General features: G+C 52.2%; 1 protein-coding gene across 1 annotated transcript; it reads left to right on the forward strand.

The window, feature by feature from the left end:
* Positions 1 to 3,834: 3,834 nt before the first annotated feature.
* RAX (retina and anterior neural fold homeobox) lies at positions 3,835 to 7,850 on the forward strand. Its single transcript, XM_003788425.1, has 3 exons — positions 3,835 to 4,123; positions 4,422 to 4,675; positions 7,359 to 7,850. Exons 1-3 carry the CDS (start codon positions 3,835 to 3,837, stop codon positions 7,848 to 7,850), a joined length of 1,035 nt encoding a protein of 344 aa, XP_003788473.1.
* Positions 7,851 to 16,312: the final 8,462 nt, after the last annotated feature.

Below are 16,312 nucleotides of genomic sequence, written 5' to 3' on the forward strand. Positions count from 1 at the left end.
TATTTTATAAATAAGAGTTCTTATTGTATACAGTAGAATCTCCATAGTTGACCACCTCCCTATATTGACTACCTCCTTAAGTTGACCTGATTTTCATAGACTGGACATGCACCACATGTACATATCAGTACAGTAAGCCTAGTTTCTTATGTTAACCACCTCTGTGTGTTGACCAGTGTGTTACGGTTCCTTGGGTGGTCAACTTACTGAGGTTCTTGACAGTTAAATTTGAACTTCACTGTGTGTGTATGTGTAATGATTATGTAAGTTGTATTTTGTTCTGGCTAAAACTAAAGGTAAATTGCCTTCCTTATACATGTATCAGCTACTGGGAGGATGTGATCCTCAGTATGGTATGCCACAGGTGCAGGTGGGGCTACCACAGGATTAAAATACATCTACTAAGGGGATAATCTACATGCAGACAAGAAAGTTGGTTTTATAAACCTTATGAAGTGATTCCCCATAGGCCCTTCAATAGTCACTGCAGAGAGGTGAAATTACCAGAGGCTGTGGCCAATTGATCTTAACTCACTGGTATCCACCACCTTCCCATGCAATGCACGGGGACCCACTCCATAGCTGACAATTTCTTCTGAGAGTGTTGCTGATGAAAAAGTCCATCTAGAATACTTCCAGAAATTGGATGTCCTGCATAAATCCAAGATAAAGGAGCCGATTTGTACAATTTCCTCACTTCTGGAAATGTGTTTCGCTGAACCATCCCAAGTTTAATGGAGCTTTAGCTGTGTCTAAGGTCAGCCTGCAGGTAGGGGATGGGAGGAGAGGGTTTTCTTTGATCCATCTAATGAATTAATAAATTAAACAGAAGTGGAGTTCAGAAGCCAGGCTCCTTACTATTGCTGAAGCAGGGCTGATTACCAGCAGCTGTAACTGCTGGAAAAATGCAGCCTCTTGCTAGAAGAATTAGGGACATGGCCGAGTCCATTCATCTTCCCTAATCGAGTTCTTGGGAAATACACATGTAGATTAGCCCCTAACAATGACCCCCAGCTGATTGCTTGGAGTACCCTCCTCTGTGCCCACAATAGTACTGACTAGTTCTTTATGTCCAGCACAAAGGAAGCCCCAGCCTCCCCTTGTCCTGCTTTGCCCTGTTTCCCCCAGGCCCTACCAGAGGTTGTTGAAGCCTTTTCTGCTTTTCTCCTGAGAATCTGAAATAAACAATAAATAACAGCTAACCTCACCTGGACCTATTAGGAGGCGCTGGGCAGTCCCAGAGGGAATTAACATCGGAAAACAAGGCCATAAACCCCTTAACAGTGTGTGGGCAGGAGTTTAGGAAAATGCTGCCACTCCTCGTTTAGCGGTGATTATAGAGACCTATTTAATATTGGAGAAGTTAGCATAAAAAACGTTCTTGGTCAGAGGGGATACAACAAATACCAATTAATTATTCCTATGTCTGCCCTCTGGTCATCAACACCTCCACACCTCAGCCTATTGTGTATATAACTGGCCTGATAGAACTTGTCAGGGTACCACCAGGATGTTGTGGGGTGGAGGAGATACTGCCTTTGACAGCCTAGAAAGACAGAGGAGGGGTTGGGAACAAGCTCGCCTGGTCTGTTGGGAACCTCCTGAGGGTTTAAGTCACCTTGATTCCAATGCCCAAAGGCCACCCCTTAGATGCACCATTCAGTCTCAGGGAAGGATCACAGCTAGACTAAGGTGTGCTTTTATTCTTTCCAAAAAAAATGGCACTCTACAATAAAATTACCAATGAGCTGCAGGCAGAAAACACTGGACAAAGAGTCAGCTCGGCTGAGTTCCAGCCCTGACCATCCAATAGTTGTACCACTCTGAGCCTCAGTTTCCTCTTCTGTAAAATGGGGACCAATATGTCTGTGGCGACCACCTCACAAGATAGTTAGCATCAGATGATATGAAGAATATGAAGGAATTCTGAAAACTATAAAGTGCTATTACTTTTCATTAATTTGGCTTTTCTTAAAATTAAAAATAATTTCTGACTTGAATAGCTCAATTTCTATCTACTGCAAACTCACATGCTTGCTATGTTAGTTTACTTTTTCATAGTTATATTTAAAATGGAGCCATGAGTGTAATGAACCCTTCCATTACGGAGAAATAACCATGTAAGAACCCTTAATGTAGTCACTTGTCCTGTGTAGATGTCCTTCTAACACCAGTTTAAAGGCGGAAAGTCCAGAGATGAATTTTCCCGTTTCCCCCTTGTTTACTCTCTTCTTGTCTCCCAGATTGGTTAAGCTCCTCCAAGCCCACAGCCTGACCTTTCCTTTGTTGTTTAACGCCCACAACGTCACCTTCAGCAGTGCTGGGCACTCAGAGAGGACGTAGCAAACCAAAGAAAGGAAAGGTGGGGTTAAATAAGACGCCGCTGCCTTGGAGATCAGAGTGCCTACTGAAATCTAGGAATGAGGTCCTCTAGCTCCTTAGGATAGCGTTTTAATTCACGGTCCTTGCTAACAGTTCGGGGAAGGCAGGGCGCCTGCCTGGGCTTTGAGGGGTCAGTGTTCACAGTGCCATGGTCCATCAGCACTGCGGGCTGAAACATGCTCCTCACAAATCATCCCTCCTATCGGCCTGGGAGTCGTTCTGGGGTCCCCAAGGGAAAAAGAAACTCAAGCGGATTATGCGTGTAACACTCAGGGCAGCGAGAGGCCTCCTCCCTGGTCTGTCCCCAGTCTTCAGCTTTGGATCTTCTCGGCCACAGAAGTGTCAGGACGAAGAGAGGTCGCCGCACATCAGTAAAGGACCCCGCCCTTCCCAGGACAGCTAAACAGAAAGAGTCTTTCGCGGGGCTTGAGCTGCAGGTGGGACTCGGGGCCTCCCAGCCTCCTGCCGGGGGAGTGGGCGCTGGAGGTCTCCGGGCCTGCAGGCGCAAATAGCCCCACCGCCTCCTGGGGCGGGCGCTGGAGTGAGGGAGACTGTCCGCACTCAAGTCGGAGGGACAAGAAGTCTTTAAAACAGGCAGATACAGACAAACTGTACACGACGTCCTGGGCTTCAGACCACAGAGGCGGGAGAAGAGTGTCGGCTAGGCTAGAGGAGGGGAAGAGAGGGGGGAATTCAAACTGGAAAATTCAAAATTCCAACGGGTCAGAGCTGGGGAGCCTTCCGCTGGGTCTGGGCGCTTCCAGGGGTCTCCAGGGTAGGGCTGTCGGCAGCAAGAAGGGAAGCTGGAGGGAGGTGAGCTTGTGGCGGGTGACGGGAGATGACCCTAGAGGTAGGTTAAGTCGGAGTTAGGGGGTAAGCCCGAGCGAAGGGAGGCAAGCCCAAGGCGAGAGCTCAAAGGCGTCCGCCCCAGTGAGGTAGGACTGGGGAGAGGGGGCGCTGATCTGGGTCCTGGATCTGTCAGATATCCCAGCGCTGGTCCCCAGACGTGTTGGTAGTGGTTAAAACTGATCAAGAAGTGAGAAGAGAATGTTCCAAAACCGGCGGGACTGAAGTGGCGCTGCGTGGAGTTGAGGTGATGGCGGGGGCCTGGACCCCAAAGCTGGGCGGGAAAGGCCACGCCCTCTACGGGGGGCGGGGGCTGAGAGGAGGGCTGGGTCCCCTGCGAGAGGGGAGGAGCCGGGGGCGAGCTGGCTCCCCGCCTTTAGTACCCGGAGCCCCATCCACCTCCAGTCTGAACTGAACTGCTCGCCAACTCCTCTAAGGAGCCAGACAACCCCGGGCGGAGCGCTCGTCCACCTCCAGCGCCTGTTGTCACCCGCGAGCTTGACCTAGAATCAGGCCCCGTCGGATGCCCGGTCGCACTCGGGAAAAACTCACTTCCAGACTCTTCTCTCTGTCTCCAAAGCGCCTTCCCGCCTCTCGGTACTCTCCATGCACCTGCCGGGCTGCGCGCCCACCATGGCCGACGGGAGCTTCTCGCTCGCCAGCCACCTGCTACGCAGCCCAGGAGGGAGCACCTCGCGGCTGCACAGCATCGAGGCCATCCTGGGGTTTACCAAGGACGACGGGCTCCTCGGCACCTTCCCGGCAGAGCGGGGCGCCCGGGGCGCAAAGGAGCGGGATAGAAGGCTGAGCGCTCGGCCGACCTGCCCCAAGGGATCCGAGGGAGGCACCGAGCCTTCTCCTCCGCCAGCCCCGGCGCCTGCCCCGGAGTACGAAGGTGAGTGCGCACCCCGGCTGCTGCCAGCCATCTGGGCCCTCAAGCGTAGGAGCTCTGCAAGAGAGCTCCCCTTGCTTAACTTTTCTTAAGGCTCTGCGCGCGGGGTTGAGAGTGTACACGGCAGGACCTTCCAACTTGCATCAGAGAAAGCATAGGGACCCGTCGCAGCCCTCACTCCCAACCTCTATGGGCCATCTCAGAGCCCTCGGCCGGGCTAGCCAGAGCCCGAGCGGAGGCGGATTAGGTTAGGGGATTCTGGGGCTAGTGTCTCTGACCCTCTGGGACCTTGTCGCCCCAGTCCCTCGCCCTTACTGCCCCAAGCAGCCCGGAGAAGCACGGCCAAACCCAGGGCTGCCCGTTGGGCCAGCCACCGGCGACGCGAAGCTGTCGGAGGAGGAGCAACCGAAGAAAAAGCACCGGCGGAACCGGACGACTTTCACCACTTACCAGCTACACGAACTGGAGCGCGCGTTCGAGAAGTCCCACTACCCCGACGTGTATAGCCGCGAGGAGCTGGCAGGCAAGGTCAACCTACCCGAGGTCCGGGTCCAGGTAAAGCTCCTAGATTAAGGGAATGGGATCCCCAGAGCCGGAGGCCCAAACTGCAGCCAATGCTGCTCTGAATTCCCGGCATCCACGCGTTTATTATGGTACTTCCTCGACTTGCCATGGTCAGAGCCCCAAAGGAGCGTCAAAGCTCTTCACTGTACCCATGCCCCACCTCTCAGGCAGTTTGTTCACGGTGTGGTATTGTCTCTCCTGTGAGATCTCCCTCCTCTGAATTAAAAAGAGGAATTGGGAATGGCTTGCAAGATGAAAAGTCTGACATCTCCTAAGACAGAGCCAGGATGGGAGCTGGGGGAAGGTGCTCAGTGGTAGGGGAGTGTAGACAGAGGCTGGGAGTACAGAACTGGGGCACCAGATACCACACTGGTCACTATGTGAGCAAACGATATTAATAACTAAAACCCTGTCTTCTTGTAAGGGGCCTGGAACCTCGTAGTCAAAACTTTCTGTGCAGTTAAGAGACTGATTTTCCTTCTCTGGTGCACATTCGACCAAACTTTGCACTGCAAAGGCCTTTTATTTTTTATAGTAAAGGGGTTTTCACTTTAATTAAAGCTGAATTATCTTTAATCCCTGATCATTAAAATATTTGAAAGCCTTAAATATTTGCTAGTCATCTGTGAAAAATCTGGGAGGATTTCCAAATTTGGAGAGTTTACAGAGGCCTGAAAGGGAGACATTGGGAACAAACTTCATTCTGTCCAAGAGTCAGTGAAATATGGGATTTGTGTGTGTGTGTGTGTAATAAACCCGTTTTCCAGGAAATGAGATACTCAGGTGTTTGGGGGCTTCTGCCTTTTCTCTTTTCTGCTTAGTTTAGGGGTTGAAAGTAATGAGTAAAAGTTATGGTTTTGAAAAACATTTCCAAATGTGACTCAGGATTATCAAGCAAGCACAGTTCAGTGTCTTGTAATTTGGGGTGGTAGAGCAACAATGATTTCATTGAAGGGGTGGTGATTTTAGCACCTGCTTTCACAGAAGGAAGGGTTGGATAGGGAGAGAGAAAGAACTTAAGAGAAAGATAGGCAAAGCCTCCTAATGCCCTGCCAAATCTAGGCATCCTTTCACACTTGAACTCTCCCTTTACTTGTTCAGGGATTCTGGCTTCTCCTCTAAGTTGTGAGTGTCCTTTCCTTGCCAGTGTTGCTTTTTTCTCGATTGGCAAATACCTAATATTTATAGGAGAACATATGAGTGCAGATGAACCACCTGAGTGAATGGATGGGAGTGCTTCCATTTTCATTGTGTGTCTCTCTCTCCCAAATTCCAGGCCCTCACATTTGCCCTGCTCTGCTCAGGTGCTAGGGTGCTGTTTTCCCTAGAAGCCTCCCTCACACCGGCTGCTACTGGGGGCACACTACCTCCCTTATTACTCAAAATTACTTTCTTCCTTCGGAGGTTGCAATTGTCCACCCACTTCACTTCCTAAATATAACACTGAAGCCATCAGTTTGGCCAAAGTTCTTTTACATTCTTTGCTAAACTAAATCGAGGCTCTCTGTTCAACTTGTTAGGGTGGAACTTGGTGGTGAAACATTAATCACACCCTCTCTGGTGCTTTTCTCAAATCAGTAAGGAAGGTTCATTGGAAGAAATCAGACTTCACTCTTGGCAAGGACTTTCTATATGTAAAGAGAAAGAATAAAGAAACTTGTCATTGAGCTAACATCTTAGGGTAATGTCAAAACTGACTCCATACAGTAAAAGGTTGGACAATTAAGTTCCAATCCCATCCTAGAAAAAAGTGCTACATACTCATTGCTGAATATCACTGTGGACACCAAGGTGATATTCAGCAATGGAGATATAGAGCATTCTTTTCTAGGATGAGTTCATGAACTTAATTGTCATTTCTAGTAGAGCTGATAAACTTGAATGATTGCAGTCTTTGAAAGCCATTTATAAAGTGTCAGAAATAGTAACCAGATATCAACTAAATTAAAATCTTATTAAAGCAGAAATTAAAATATGCTTGGGGTAAAAGAAACCCATTTGCTCTATCTGGCTATTGTAACCAGTAATCCGTGTAAATAGCTGTATTTTAACGTCCAAGCCTGCAAGTTACTCTGGTTAACAGTATTTATTTATACCCCTGTTTATAATAGAGATATGGGCTAGTTAAAACACATAGTCTAAGAAAGCAGCAATGAGAGCTGCACCATTCAGAGAAGAAGCAAAGTCCAAGTGAGTGTCAGGAGTGAGTTCTGCCGACCATCAGGTCAGATCTGGTTTCAAAGTCCTATGGTTTGATTGCAGAGTTAAATTCACTTTTTTGTTTGTTTGTTTGTTTTCTTGAGCACCTGCTCTCTAGGGGGAATTAGAAACAGATACAGCCACAGCCAAGGGTGAGATAAACAGATAAAAGGGTGAGAATGACACAAAGAACTAAGATGGGACAAAGAGATTCTGGGGAGGCAAGAAAAAAGGAGGGAAGAGAAAAAAGGGAGAAAAGAGGATGGAAAAGAAAGAATTCAGGGGTGGAAGGAAGATGAGTGGTGTCTGCCCCATAGGTGCAGAATAGCCTCAGTTTTATTTGGGGGTGGGGTTTCAAGCTGCAGTTATATTTTGGTGTGCGAGAGTCAAGCTAGCAGGCCTCCGCTGGCTCTAGGACAGTGACGCGGCCCGGGCCTCTGCTGCTGCCTGATGGCCGCTATGGTCCCTCCTACAGGTGTGGTTCCAAAACCGACGGGCCAAGTGGCGTCGGCAGGAGAAGCTGGAAGTGTCCTCCATGAAGCTGCAGGACTCGCCCCTCCTCTCATTCAGCTGCTCCCCTCCCTCGACGACGCTGGCGCCCCTCGGGGCGGGCCCGGGCAGTGGCGGTGGGCCGGCTGGGGGCGCGCTGCCGCTGGAGTCATGGCTAGGACCGCCGTTGCCGGGCGGGGGCGCCACCGCCCTGCAGAGCCTGCCGGGCTTTGGGCCGCCGGCGCAGAGTCTGCCCACCAGCTACACGCCGCCGCCTCCGCCCTTCCTTAACTCCCCACCGCTGGGCCCGGGCCTGCAGCCTCTCGGGCCGCCGCCGCCCGCCTACCCGTGCGGGCCCGGCTTCGGGGACAAGTTCCCGCTGGACGAGGCGGACCCGCGCAACAGCAGCATCGCCACGCTGCGTCTGAAAGCCAAGGAACACATCCAGGCCATTGGGAAGCCGTGGCAGGCCCTCTAGGGGCCCCAGGAGCCCACCCCGAGCCGCGTGCCGAACGAGCCGCGCACATGATACCCTCAACCTCTCTCCCAGGGTCACCCACGCAGCCTCTCTTTCCCCGTTCCGCCAGCAAGCCATGGCCAGACTTCTGAGGGGTTCCTGCACCTGTTTCTGATGCACTGGGGTTGGCAGAGGCCAACCCTCAGGCCTGCGGAGACCCTTGGCCACTCCACGCTCCTTTCTGCCCATAGCCTGGCAGCAGGCGGGAAAGAGGTTCCCCGGCCCCGCTGTCGGCGCTGCTCCCATCCCCGTGGGCTCTGGAGTATCCAGGGCCAAGGGCCAAGGCTCCTGAATTTCGCCCTTACCAGGGGGCTTGGAGACCCCAGATAACAGTACACGAAGAAGGAGAGGCAGAAAAAAATAGACTTTGAGGAATTTTTGTAAAAGTAGTTTCAACGTATTTGGAAGGAGAATTAAAGTTTTGCTTGTTTTGTTTTTGACTCTGTTTAAGTGCGTCCGGGACTGGGTGGGGGGGGACGCAAGTAAATGAGGGGGCACAGGAGGAGGGTATGGTGATGGACCAGGCCGATCAGGAAAGGGCTGCAGAGCTCCCTTGGGCAAATTCTGGGGACGCTTTGCTGCAGCAGAAAATCTTTCCCATGGGGGATGTTGCAGCCCCTGGGCCAGAGGCATCTGTGAGGGGGTCTCAGGTGTAGGGGGACTAAGCCTGAGCTGCTGGAGCTCTCCCAGTTCCTGGTACCCTATAGCCCAGCTTTGGTTCACACTTTGAAGTACTGACACCAATAGGAAGCGTCTACACCTCCTTCCACAGGGTGAGAGCAGAATGTCCCTGCACTGCTCTCTCCAGTACTCCGCAGTCCAAGAGCTCCTCCCAGGGCTGAGGACATTCTACAAAAACTGCCACAGACTCTTTCTGTAGCTTTGAGACTCACATTCTCTCCCTCCCTTCTCTCTCTCTCTCTCCTTCACACACACATATTCATTCTCGCCTCCTGAACTCTCTCCGCACCCCCACTCCTACCCAGGGTTCTTAAATGCCTGTGGTGGACAGTATTGTCAGTTCTGTAGCTCTAGGGTGAGGAAAGAATCTTGAAACCTCTGTTGCCTTCAGCTCTCAGGGTCTTGGCATGTCTGGGTGAAGGAAAATCCAGGACTCTTGCTTGCAGGGTCTCAGCATTCCATCCACCCTCGAAGCTGAGCCAAAGCAGGGGCAACCTACTTAGGCTGAGCGGGGGTGGGCGGGGGAGGGAGGTGCATCTATGTACCCAGAGCTTAAGTGTCAACCGGCTACCATCTCTTGGTCCATAGCACCTTAGTGAAACTCCTCAGACCCTTTTCCTCATCTAAATGAACACTGCTTGCTTCTTTGGAAGGTAAGGAAAATGGAATAAGATAATCTGTAAAGGTTTTGTGTAAACTACCAAGGACCTGGCATGAGGCAATACACATTGTAATCACTGTTCCTCCGAAAATATTCTCCAGCTGCTCTGCGAAAACTGCTTGGGTAAAGCATGACTTCTCCTGGGCTTGGATAGGGGAACTTCAGAGCAGGACGCAGTCCTAACTCAGTGGGTCCTGAGAAGCTATGGCTTCAGCAGGGTTGTGTACCCCTAGAACTTCATCTGGTACTTGCCCACTATAGGCTGGTCTGTAAGAATTCAGTATGTAGGTTATTTTCTCCAAGAGGTGGGGAGTAATATCAGTGCTTTCCCTCACAAGAATGACTCCATTTGGGAAATGTTTGGAGCAGCCCAAGTGATCTCATCTCCTGATAAGAAAATAAAAACAAACAAGCAAACACAAGATGGATACCCATGTACATTTATGTCCATTTGGTCTATCTCCACTTCACCCTTTAAAGCCCTGGTTAAAATAGGGGTGATTTATTCTGAGAACTCCCAACATCACTGGTCCAGCAAGAGGACCACACTTGCTTTATCCCCCTTCAGGCACCATCGGCATCTTCATCATTTCCCTTAGATCACTGCAACGATTATTTGCTTTGTCTCCTCTCTGGTGATTTTCTATTCTTCAATCCTTATGCAGTTTCCTGCTACTCTCCCTGCCTCTTCTCCTATTCACTTGTCTCTGATAATAAATGTTCCTCCTAAGCATCAATCTAAGTACAAAATAGAGTGAACTGCAATCAGATTTCAAAGACAGGCCCTTAGGAAATTATCATGAAACTAGTGATAGGTGATGACCATTAAAATCTTGCTATTTACCAGCACTCTCCTAAGGTTCTACACATGCTGACTCAGGTGAGCCACCGAACAGCTCCACTAGGAACTGGTTCCAGAACAGAACAGGGGACTCCTCCCACTTGACGGATGGGGTCGCCGAACTTTCTGAGGCCGCGGTTGCGGGCTGCTGCACAGTCAGCACCGCGTGGCGGCGGCCGGCGCTCCTGCCACCGGCGTATACCTGCGTCTTAGAATTGGCCCTGCCTCCGGTAACTGCAGCTGGGGCTTCTTCCTTTGGAGACAACGGTGCTTCCGGCTCTGCTGGGGAGGACATGGCCTCGAGGGCAGCAAGCAACTAGTACATGTCCTCGGTGGGGAGCAGAGGCTGGTCCGGCGCCCCCGGCCAGCCCTCGGTGGGGGCCTTTCCCACCTGGGCCGGGTCAGCCCCCGCCGGCTGCACCTTCTCGGACTGGTGGCCTTCCTTGACCGTGGGTGGTTTGGGAACCGAGTCCGCGTGTTTCCCAGCGCGTGTGTGGTGGGTGCCTTGAAGGGCCTTCGTGGAGGTTTTCACGGTGGTCCTGCTCCTCCTCTTGGGCAGCGGGCTGCAGTCGTAGTGAACGGCTTGTTCCAAGGTCGTGGTGGGAGGCTGGAATTCCTGGTCCTCGGCGGCCCGGTGAGCGGCGGGGAGGGAGCGCCCCGACTCTCTAAGGAGAGGGGCCGTTCCTGGCTTCCCTGCTCCAGTCTTGGGCTCGTTAGGAGGCTTGGTTGGACCTGGGGCGTCAGGACTCCTGCCCCCTTCCTTGCGTCTAGGGTGTGTAGAATTGGCTTGTTTGGGTCGCCTGGGCTTTCGCCCAGGTCCGGGTGAGGGCTGCGGTGGTTGCAGCGGCGGCGGGGGCGGTGCGCTGGGTCGCGCTGGCCGCCATCTCCGCGGCGCCGTCCCCTGGCCGCCCCCTTGGGCTTTCAAACCTGGAGGGCATGTGGGCGCCCCTGGTCGCCGCGGTCAGCACACACCGGGCGTTTTCCCTGGGGGTGGGGGCTATCCGCGCGCCGGGACCTGGCCGGCGTCAGAAGATTGCCCATCAGAAGGGTCCACGGGCGCGGTCCTGGGGCACTTCTTCCCGTCGCCTCTTCTCCCAGGACCCTGAGAGCTCTCGCAGGGTGTCAGGAGCTCGGACTCTGCCCTGGGCCTTTTGCGGCGGGGCTCCGTGAGCGCCCCTCGGTGCCCTGGTCCCGAGGGGCACCCCCGGGGCGCTCGCGGGGATGGCTGTGCCGCAAGTCTTGTTGGTCGCGCGCCACACGAAGCAGCTTCTTCCAGCGGGCGGCCAGGTCCCTGGCCAGGAGGCCGACGTGCTCGTCTTTGCGCAGGCCCTTCGAGGTTCTCCGGATCCCAGTCTCGGCGAAGATGTGCGCCGTCACCGGCAAGCCAGAGAGCTTCCTCACGTATTTCTGGACCTTCCCCGGGTCAGTCCTAGTGGCCAGGTGCGCCTGCAGCTTGTCCACCGCCCGCAGTGTCCAGCCCTCCTCCACGGCCGACCCTCCTGGCTGCAGCTGAGCAGGGGTAGGTCGCGGAGCCGCAGCTCGGTGCGCGGAGCCCCAGCCCGGTGAAGCAGGCATCTCTTCAGCGTCAGGGCTGTCCAGCGGCATCTTACCCGGGAACGTCTCATGATCCGTCGTTTCCTCCCCTTCTTCCGACGGAACCTGCCTGGCTTCTGCTGAGGCGCCCGCATCCGTGGGCAACTGCTCCTCTTCTTCCCCTGCCCCGGCAGACACGGTGGTGGGCACGAATCCATCAGGGATGTATTCTTTTCTTTCCTCTGCTCCTTGACTCCCAGGCCGAGGAAACTGAAGTATCTTGTGCCTGCTAACGGGAAACGAAGGGATTCGGTGTGGGAAAGTGACAGGTTCCATACGGTGAATGTAGTCTTCTAGTTCACGCAGGCTAACCCCCATAAGTTGGAAAGCTTCACCAACGTCATCCACACTTGGGTCTGTTCGGCCCTGGAGCTCAGAGGACCTACAGCAGCCGCGGCCCAGCTGCTGCAGATAGCGCTCCGGCACGTTGGTGAGGAGATGGCAGGCGCCCAGCTGCACCCAGTCCCAGCCCAGTGCCTGGCAGATCTGCACCACAGAGACCCTCAACAGGGACCTGGAGTAACTCTTGCACATCCTGCTGGGCACGACGCCGCTGCAGCCCTTGCTGCCACCTCTCTCCAGCCCCACCGCCCCCTGAGCCCCCAATACAGAGCTCCCCCCTCCTACCCCTATGCAACCTCCAGAAACCCCCTGCCCACGTCCACCCCGCGGCAGGGAAATCGTCCCCCGGCGTCCCTGACGGCCACCTCACCTCAAAGCCTGCTCCTGGGTCCTGGGTCCTGGTCCCAGGATGTGGAACCACAGCTGTGCAGTCCAGAGCGCACTCAAGGCCCAGGCCCCTGGCCCTGCAGGCCTTATATAGATTCGCCCTGCCCCGCCCCGCCCACCCCGGCGCAGGGCCATGAGCCCCGCCCTCGCGTTTGACCTGAGCTGACCCTGCCCGTGACTTAGCTGGAGACAGGCCAACGGGAGGGACCCACCGTGGGTCCCACAGGACCGCAGTAAGTGACCTAGAGATTTAAAATCGATGAGAGGGCGTGTGTACCTTATATATGCAAATACCAGGCTATTTCGTATCAAGAACTTGAGTATCAGAGGATTGGGGCATGAAGCGGGGGAGAGAGCAGGTCTGGAACCAATCCCCACGTTCGTAGAGTGCCTTTACAAACCCCCAACACACAATAAAAGAGAATCCACACACCTTTACCGACTGAGTTCAGTCTTGAGGTTCCCTTGAGTCCAACAGTTTGAGGTTGCTGTGAGCTTGGAGGAGGCCAGGCCAGGCTACTCAGGGTGACAGCTGGTCTACACACACACACACACACACACACACACACGCAGGTGGACAGGCCCCCACAACCCCCCAACCCCCACAGACACCCGCACGCTCACATAGACTCACCCAAAGCGTTTTCTAGCCCTCTGATAGCTCCGATCGATATCGATATCTTGCGTCCCAGGTGGATCTGTTTCAAGTGTGTGTGATTCCTGACGTTTCACACTCACGTTGTCCTTCTCTTGGACTGTGTGCAGAGCAGCGTCGTTTTCAGAAATAATTGTTAGAAATAACAATTCTCGAGACGAAGGAGGAGGTTTATCTTCCTGTAATGTGCTGTATAGACCTGTTTCTGCCTTGTGCCCAGAGTGAGGCATCAGCAATCCGGAGACCTCCCAGTCTAATTTCAGGAACTGAGAAGGGTCTGGGCCACGCGGTTAATGGGAAAGTCAGGGCGGGCAGCTTCGTGTCTTCCTTCTTTTTCCTCCTAAGGCGGGACCCTTCATGGCTGGGACCAAAACCTCCTACCTTGCTGGGTCCTGGCTTTCCATTTCTGTGCGGGTAGGGCACCTTGGAGTCCAGGACACGGCCCAGTATTTTTCGCTGTTACAAGTAGGCAAAGGTTCCTCGGGGAAAAGTGTCTTCCAGTGCCTCGGTCCCAACTGTGGGTGAGTGAACGCACACGCACGCACACAAACACACTCACGTTCAGGCGTATCTGTGGGATAATGTCCTAAGAATCGAAATTGCTGTATCAAAACGTTTGTAAGTGTACATTTATGATATATGTTCATCCATCATATAAAACGCCGGAGGACATAAAGGAAAGATGACTCGGGTGAGAAGAAACAGGCCATGTATTTAAGTTCCATTTATTTGGAACTGCAAGGGAGTCAGCAAGCATGGCTCGTGTTGGTCGCAGAGTCAAGGGTGGCGGGGGCAGGAAGCTTTCTACTGAAAAGTGGGCATGCTTGATCTGAAATTCTGAAGCCAGAAACACCCCCTGTTGACGGAGAAAGGATTGGCGTGGGCCAGGTAGAAGCCGGGCATCGGGCACCTGCCATCAATTTTGAGCTCATCTGGACCATTCCAGACCAGTTGCTACGGAGGAGATTCGGTTTTGCGACTCGACCCCGCTGTGGGTCGAGTTTTGTGTCTATGGAATCACCGCTATCAGTTCTGTCCATCCATCTCCAGGACCAGGTGGCGCCTGTGGCTCAAAGGAAGGAATAGGGCACCGCACATGCCGGTGGTGGCGGGTTCAAACCCAGCCCTGGCCAAAATCTGCAAAAGAAAGAGAGAGAGAGAGAGAGAGAGAACTCCAGGATTAAATAAAAGCACACCAAACACTTGGGATTCATCTAGAACTTTATTCACTTAAGTGCAATCGAGAGCTCAGATTAATTAAACTACGTCTTAAGTTCCAGGGAGGGATCAGTGAACAAGGAAGGCATAACGGACCTTCCCATCCCCAGTGGGGCTGAAGCGTCACACCCTCGGGATGCCGAAGTGTCTTTGGGGCAGGGAGGCAGTGGCCGGGTCAGGCAGGACCTCACAGGCTGAGAGGCTTGATGACTCCGCAGAGTTCAGAGCCCCTCCCCCTTTCCAGCCAGCAAAGGGTCTGGTGTCCTTTGGAAGTGTCATTCCTCATAGGAACCTTGAGCTTGTATTCCTCCCGAAGGCGCCCCGCCCCTGCCCGCCCAACCCCCACCCTCCCACCCCCGTCCCGGCACTCCACTTCCAAGGCAAGTAATGGGGCAATGTATCAGCGGCTGAACCTCCCCTTGTAATCTCTGATGGCCTTGGCCATCAGGGGAGCCGGTTTCTTGGCAGCCGGTTAGTGTTTCTGGGAAATGCACTGGGGCTCCAGGGCCAGGCTGGGGATGCTCCGGCGGCCTTTGACCCTCATGGTCTCAGGAGGTGAAGTAAGTGCATTTCCAAATGTCTACTGGTATTCTGCACTTGAGCATCTTATAGAGTCATTCAAAATGAATGTTTTGAAGTCAAACATTATTCTTTACTCTGTAGCCTCGAACAATCTCCTTAAAACCTTCCTCTTTCTGCTTTCTTATCCACCCAGTGGAGATGATGAGCTATTCTTTTTCTTTCTTTTTTTCTTTTTTTGAGAATCATTCTTGACCCTTAGAGGAGAGTTCTATCCCAGTTTCTTTTCTGTGTTATTTCTTATCCATACATCTTCCAAATTTTATCCCCCCCCCCCACACACACACATACTCACATATAGATGGGATCTTAATATGTTGCTGAGGCAGGGCCCAAATTCCTGGGCTCAAGTGCTCCTCTGCCTTCAGCCTTCTCAGCAGCTGAGATCACAGGTGTTTGCCTCTGTACCCAGAACTTCCACTTTCTAATCACTTGGATGCCTAGAACAACGATGTCTCCCAGCCTCCCTTTCCATTAGATGTGATTCAATAATACCAATGTTATATAAAGGAAAACCCTTCTCTTGCCCCGTCCCGCAACCTTTTGGCTGTGATGGAGGCACTGGGGCAGCCATTTGGACCATATCATAAAGCCATCTGTTGAGGATGTTGAGCCATAGAATAGAAGGAACCCAGGCTCCTGACACTGCGGAGCACCATACTAGCTCTGGACTGCTACCTAGACTGTTTTTCATCTAATTTTGAAGGTCACTGTCAGCCAAACCTAAACATAATTTATTCATTTCTTTCCTTCAACATCTATACTCTGATTTTCAGAATATCTCTTAACTTTGCCTACCCCTTTCATTCCTCTCCCTGCCAGTTCCCTACTTCATCTGTCACTCATGCACATGGTCTCTGTGGCATGCAGTACTTCTCTTATGGTCCTTGCCATATATGGGTCCATTTTATGGTTATTTCTTCAATGATTCCTTTACAAACATTCATTAATCTCTCTCTCTCTCTCCCTCCCTCTCCTCTCCACCCGCCAAGTTCTGGAGCTATGAAGATACAACCTTCATATTGGTATCCTTGCCTTGTTCCTCAATACTTTCCATCTATCTTTCACACTATAGCTGGATTTCAATGTCTCAAACAATTCCTCTGCTTAAAAATAATTCCTTATGGTCTACGGGACAAAAGCCTACCTCCTGAGTAAGGCATCCGAGATTCTTCTGAATCTAACACCACCTATCTTTCCAGGCTTGTGTCAGGTCTTCCCCTCTTCACTCTTTGTTCAAATAACACCAGTACACTCTTCATTTTGCTGGATCACCATATGCTTTTTCACTTCACTAAACTTTAAAAGTAATAAAGAAGTCTAGCATGTCTGCAAGTTATAAGAATCAACATGCAAAAAATCAACTATATTTCTCTATGTTTGTAATGAATAACCAAAAATGAAATTAAGGAAACAATCATATTTATAGCAGCACCAGAAAGAATAAAATGCTTAGAAGTAAAATT

Source organism: Otolemur garnettii, unplaced genomic scaffold (genome assembly GCF_000181295.1).
Source record: "Otolemur garnettii isolate 467f Iridium unplaced genomic scaffold, OtoGar3 scaffold00027, whole genome shotgun sequence".
NCBI classification, from domain to species: domain Eukaryota; kingdom Metazoa; phylum Chordata; class Mammalia; order Primates; family Galagidae; genus Otolemur; species Otolemur garnettii.

Excerpts from the sequence above, each read along its gene's own strand:
- RAX (XM_003788425.1), top strand. The coding sequence starts at position 3,835 with ATGCACCTGCCGGGCTGCGCGCCCACCATGGCCGACGGGAGCTTCTCG. Across the intron at positions 4,124-4,421 it reads GCCTGCCCCGGAGTACGAAG|TCCCTCGCCCTTACTGCCCC; the intron begins GTGAGTGCGCAC and ends TTGTCGCCCCAG. Across the intron at positions 4,676-7,358 it reads TACCCGAGGTCCGGGTCCAG|GTGTGGTTCCAAAACCGACG; the intron begins GTAAAGCTCCTA and ends TCCCTCCTACAG.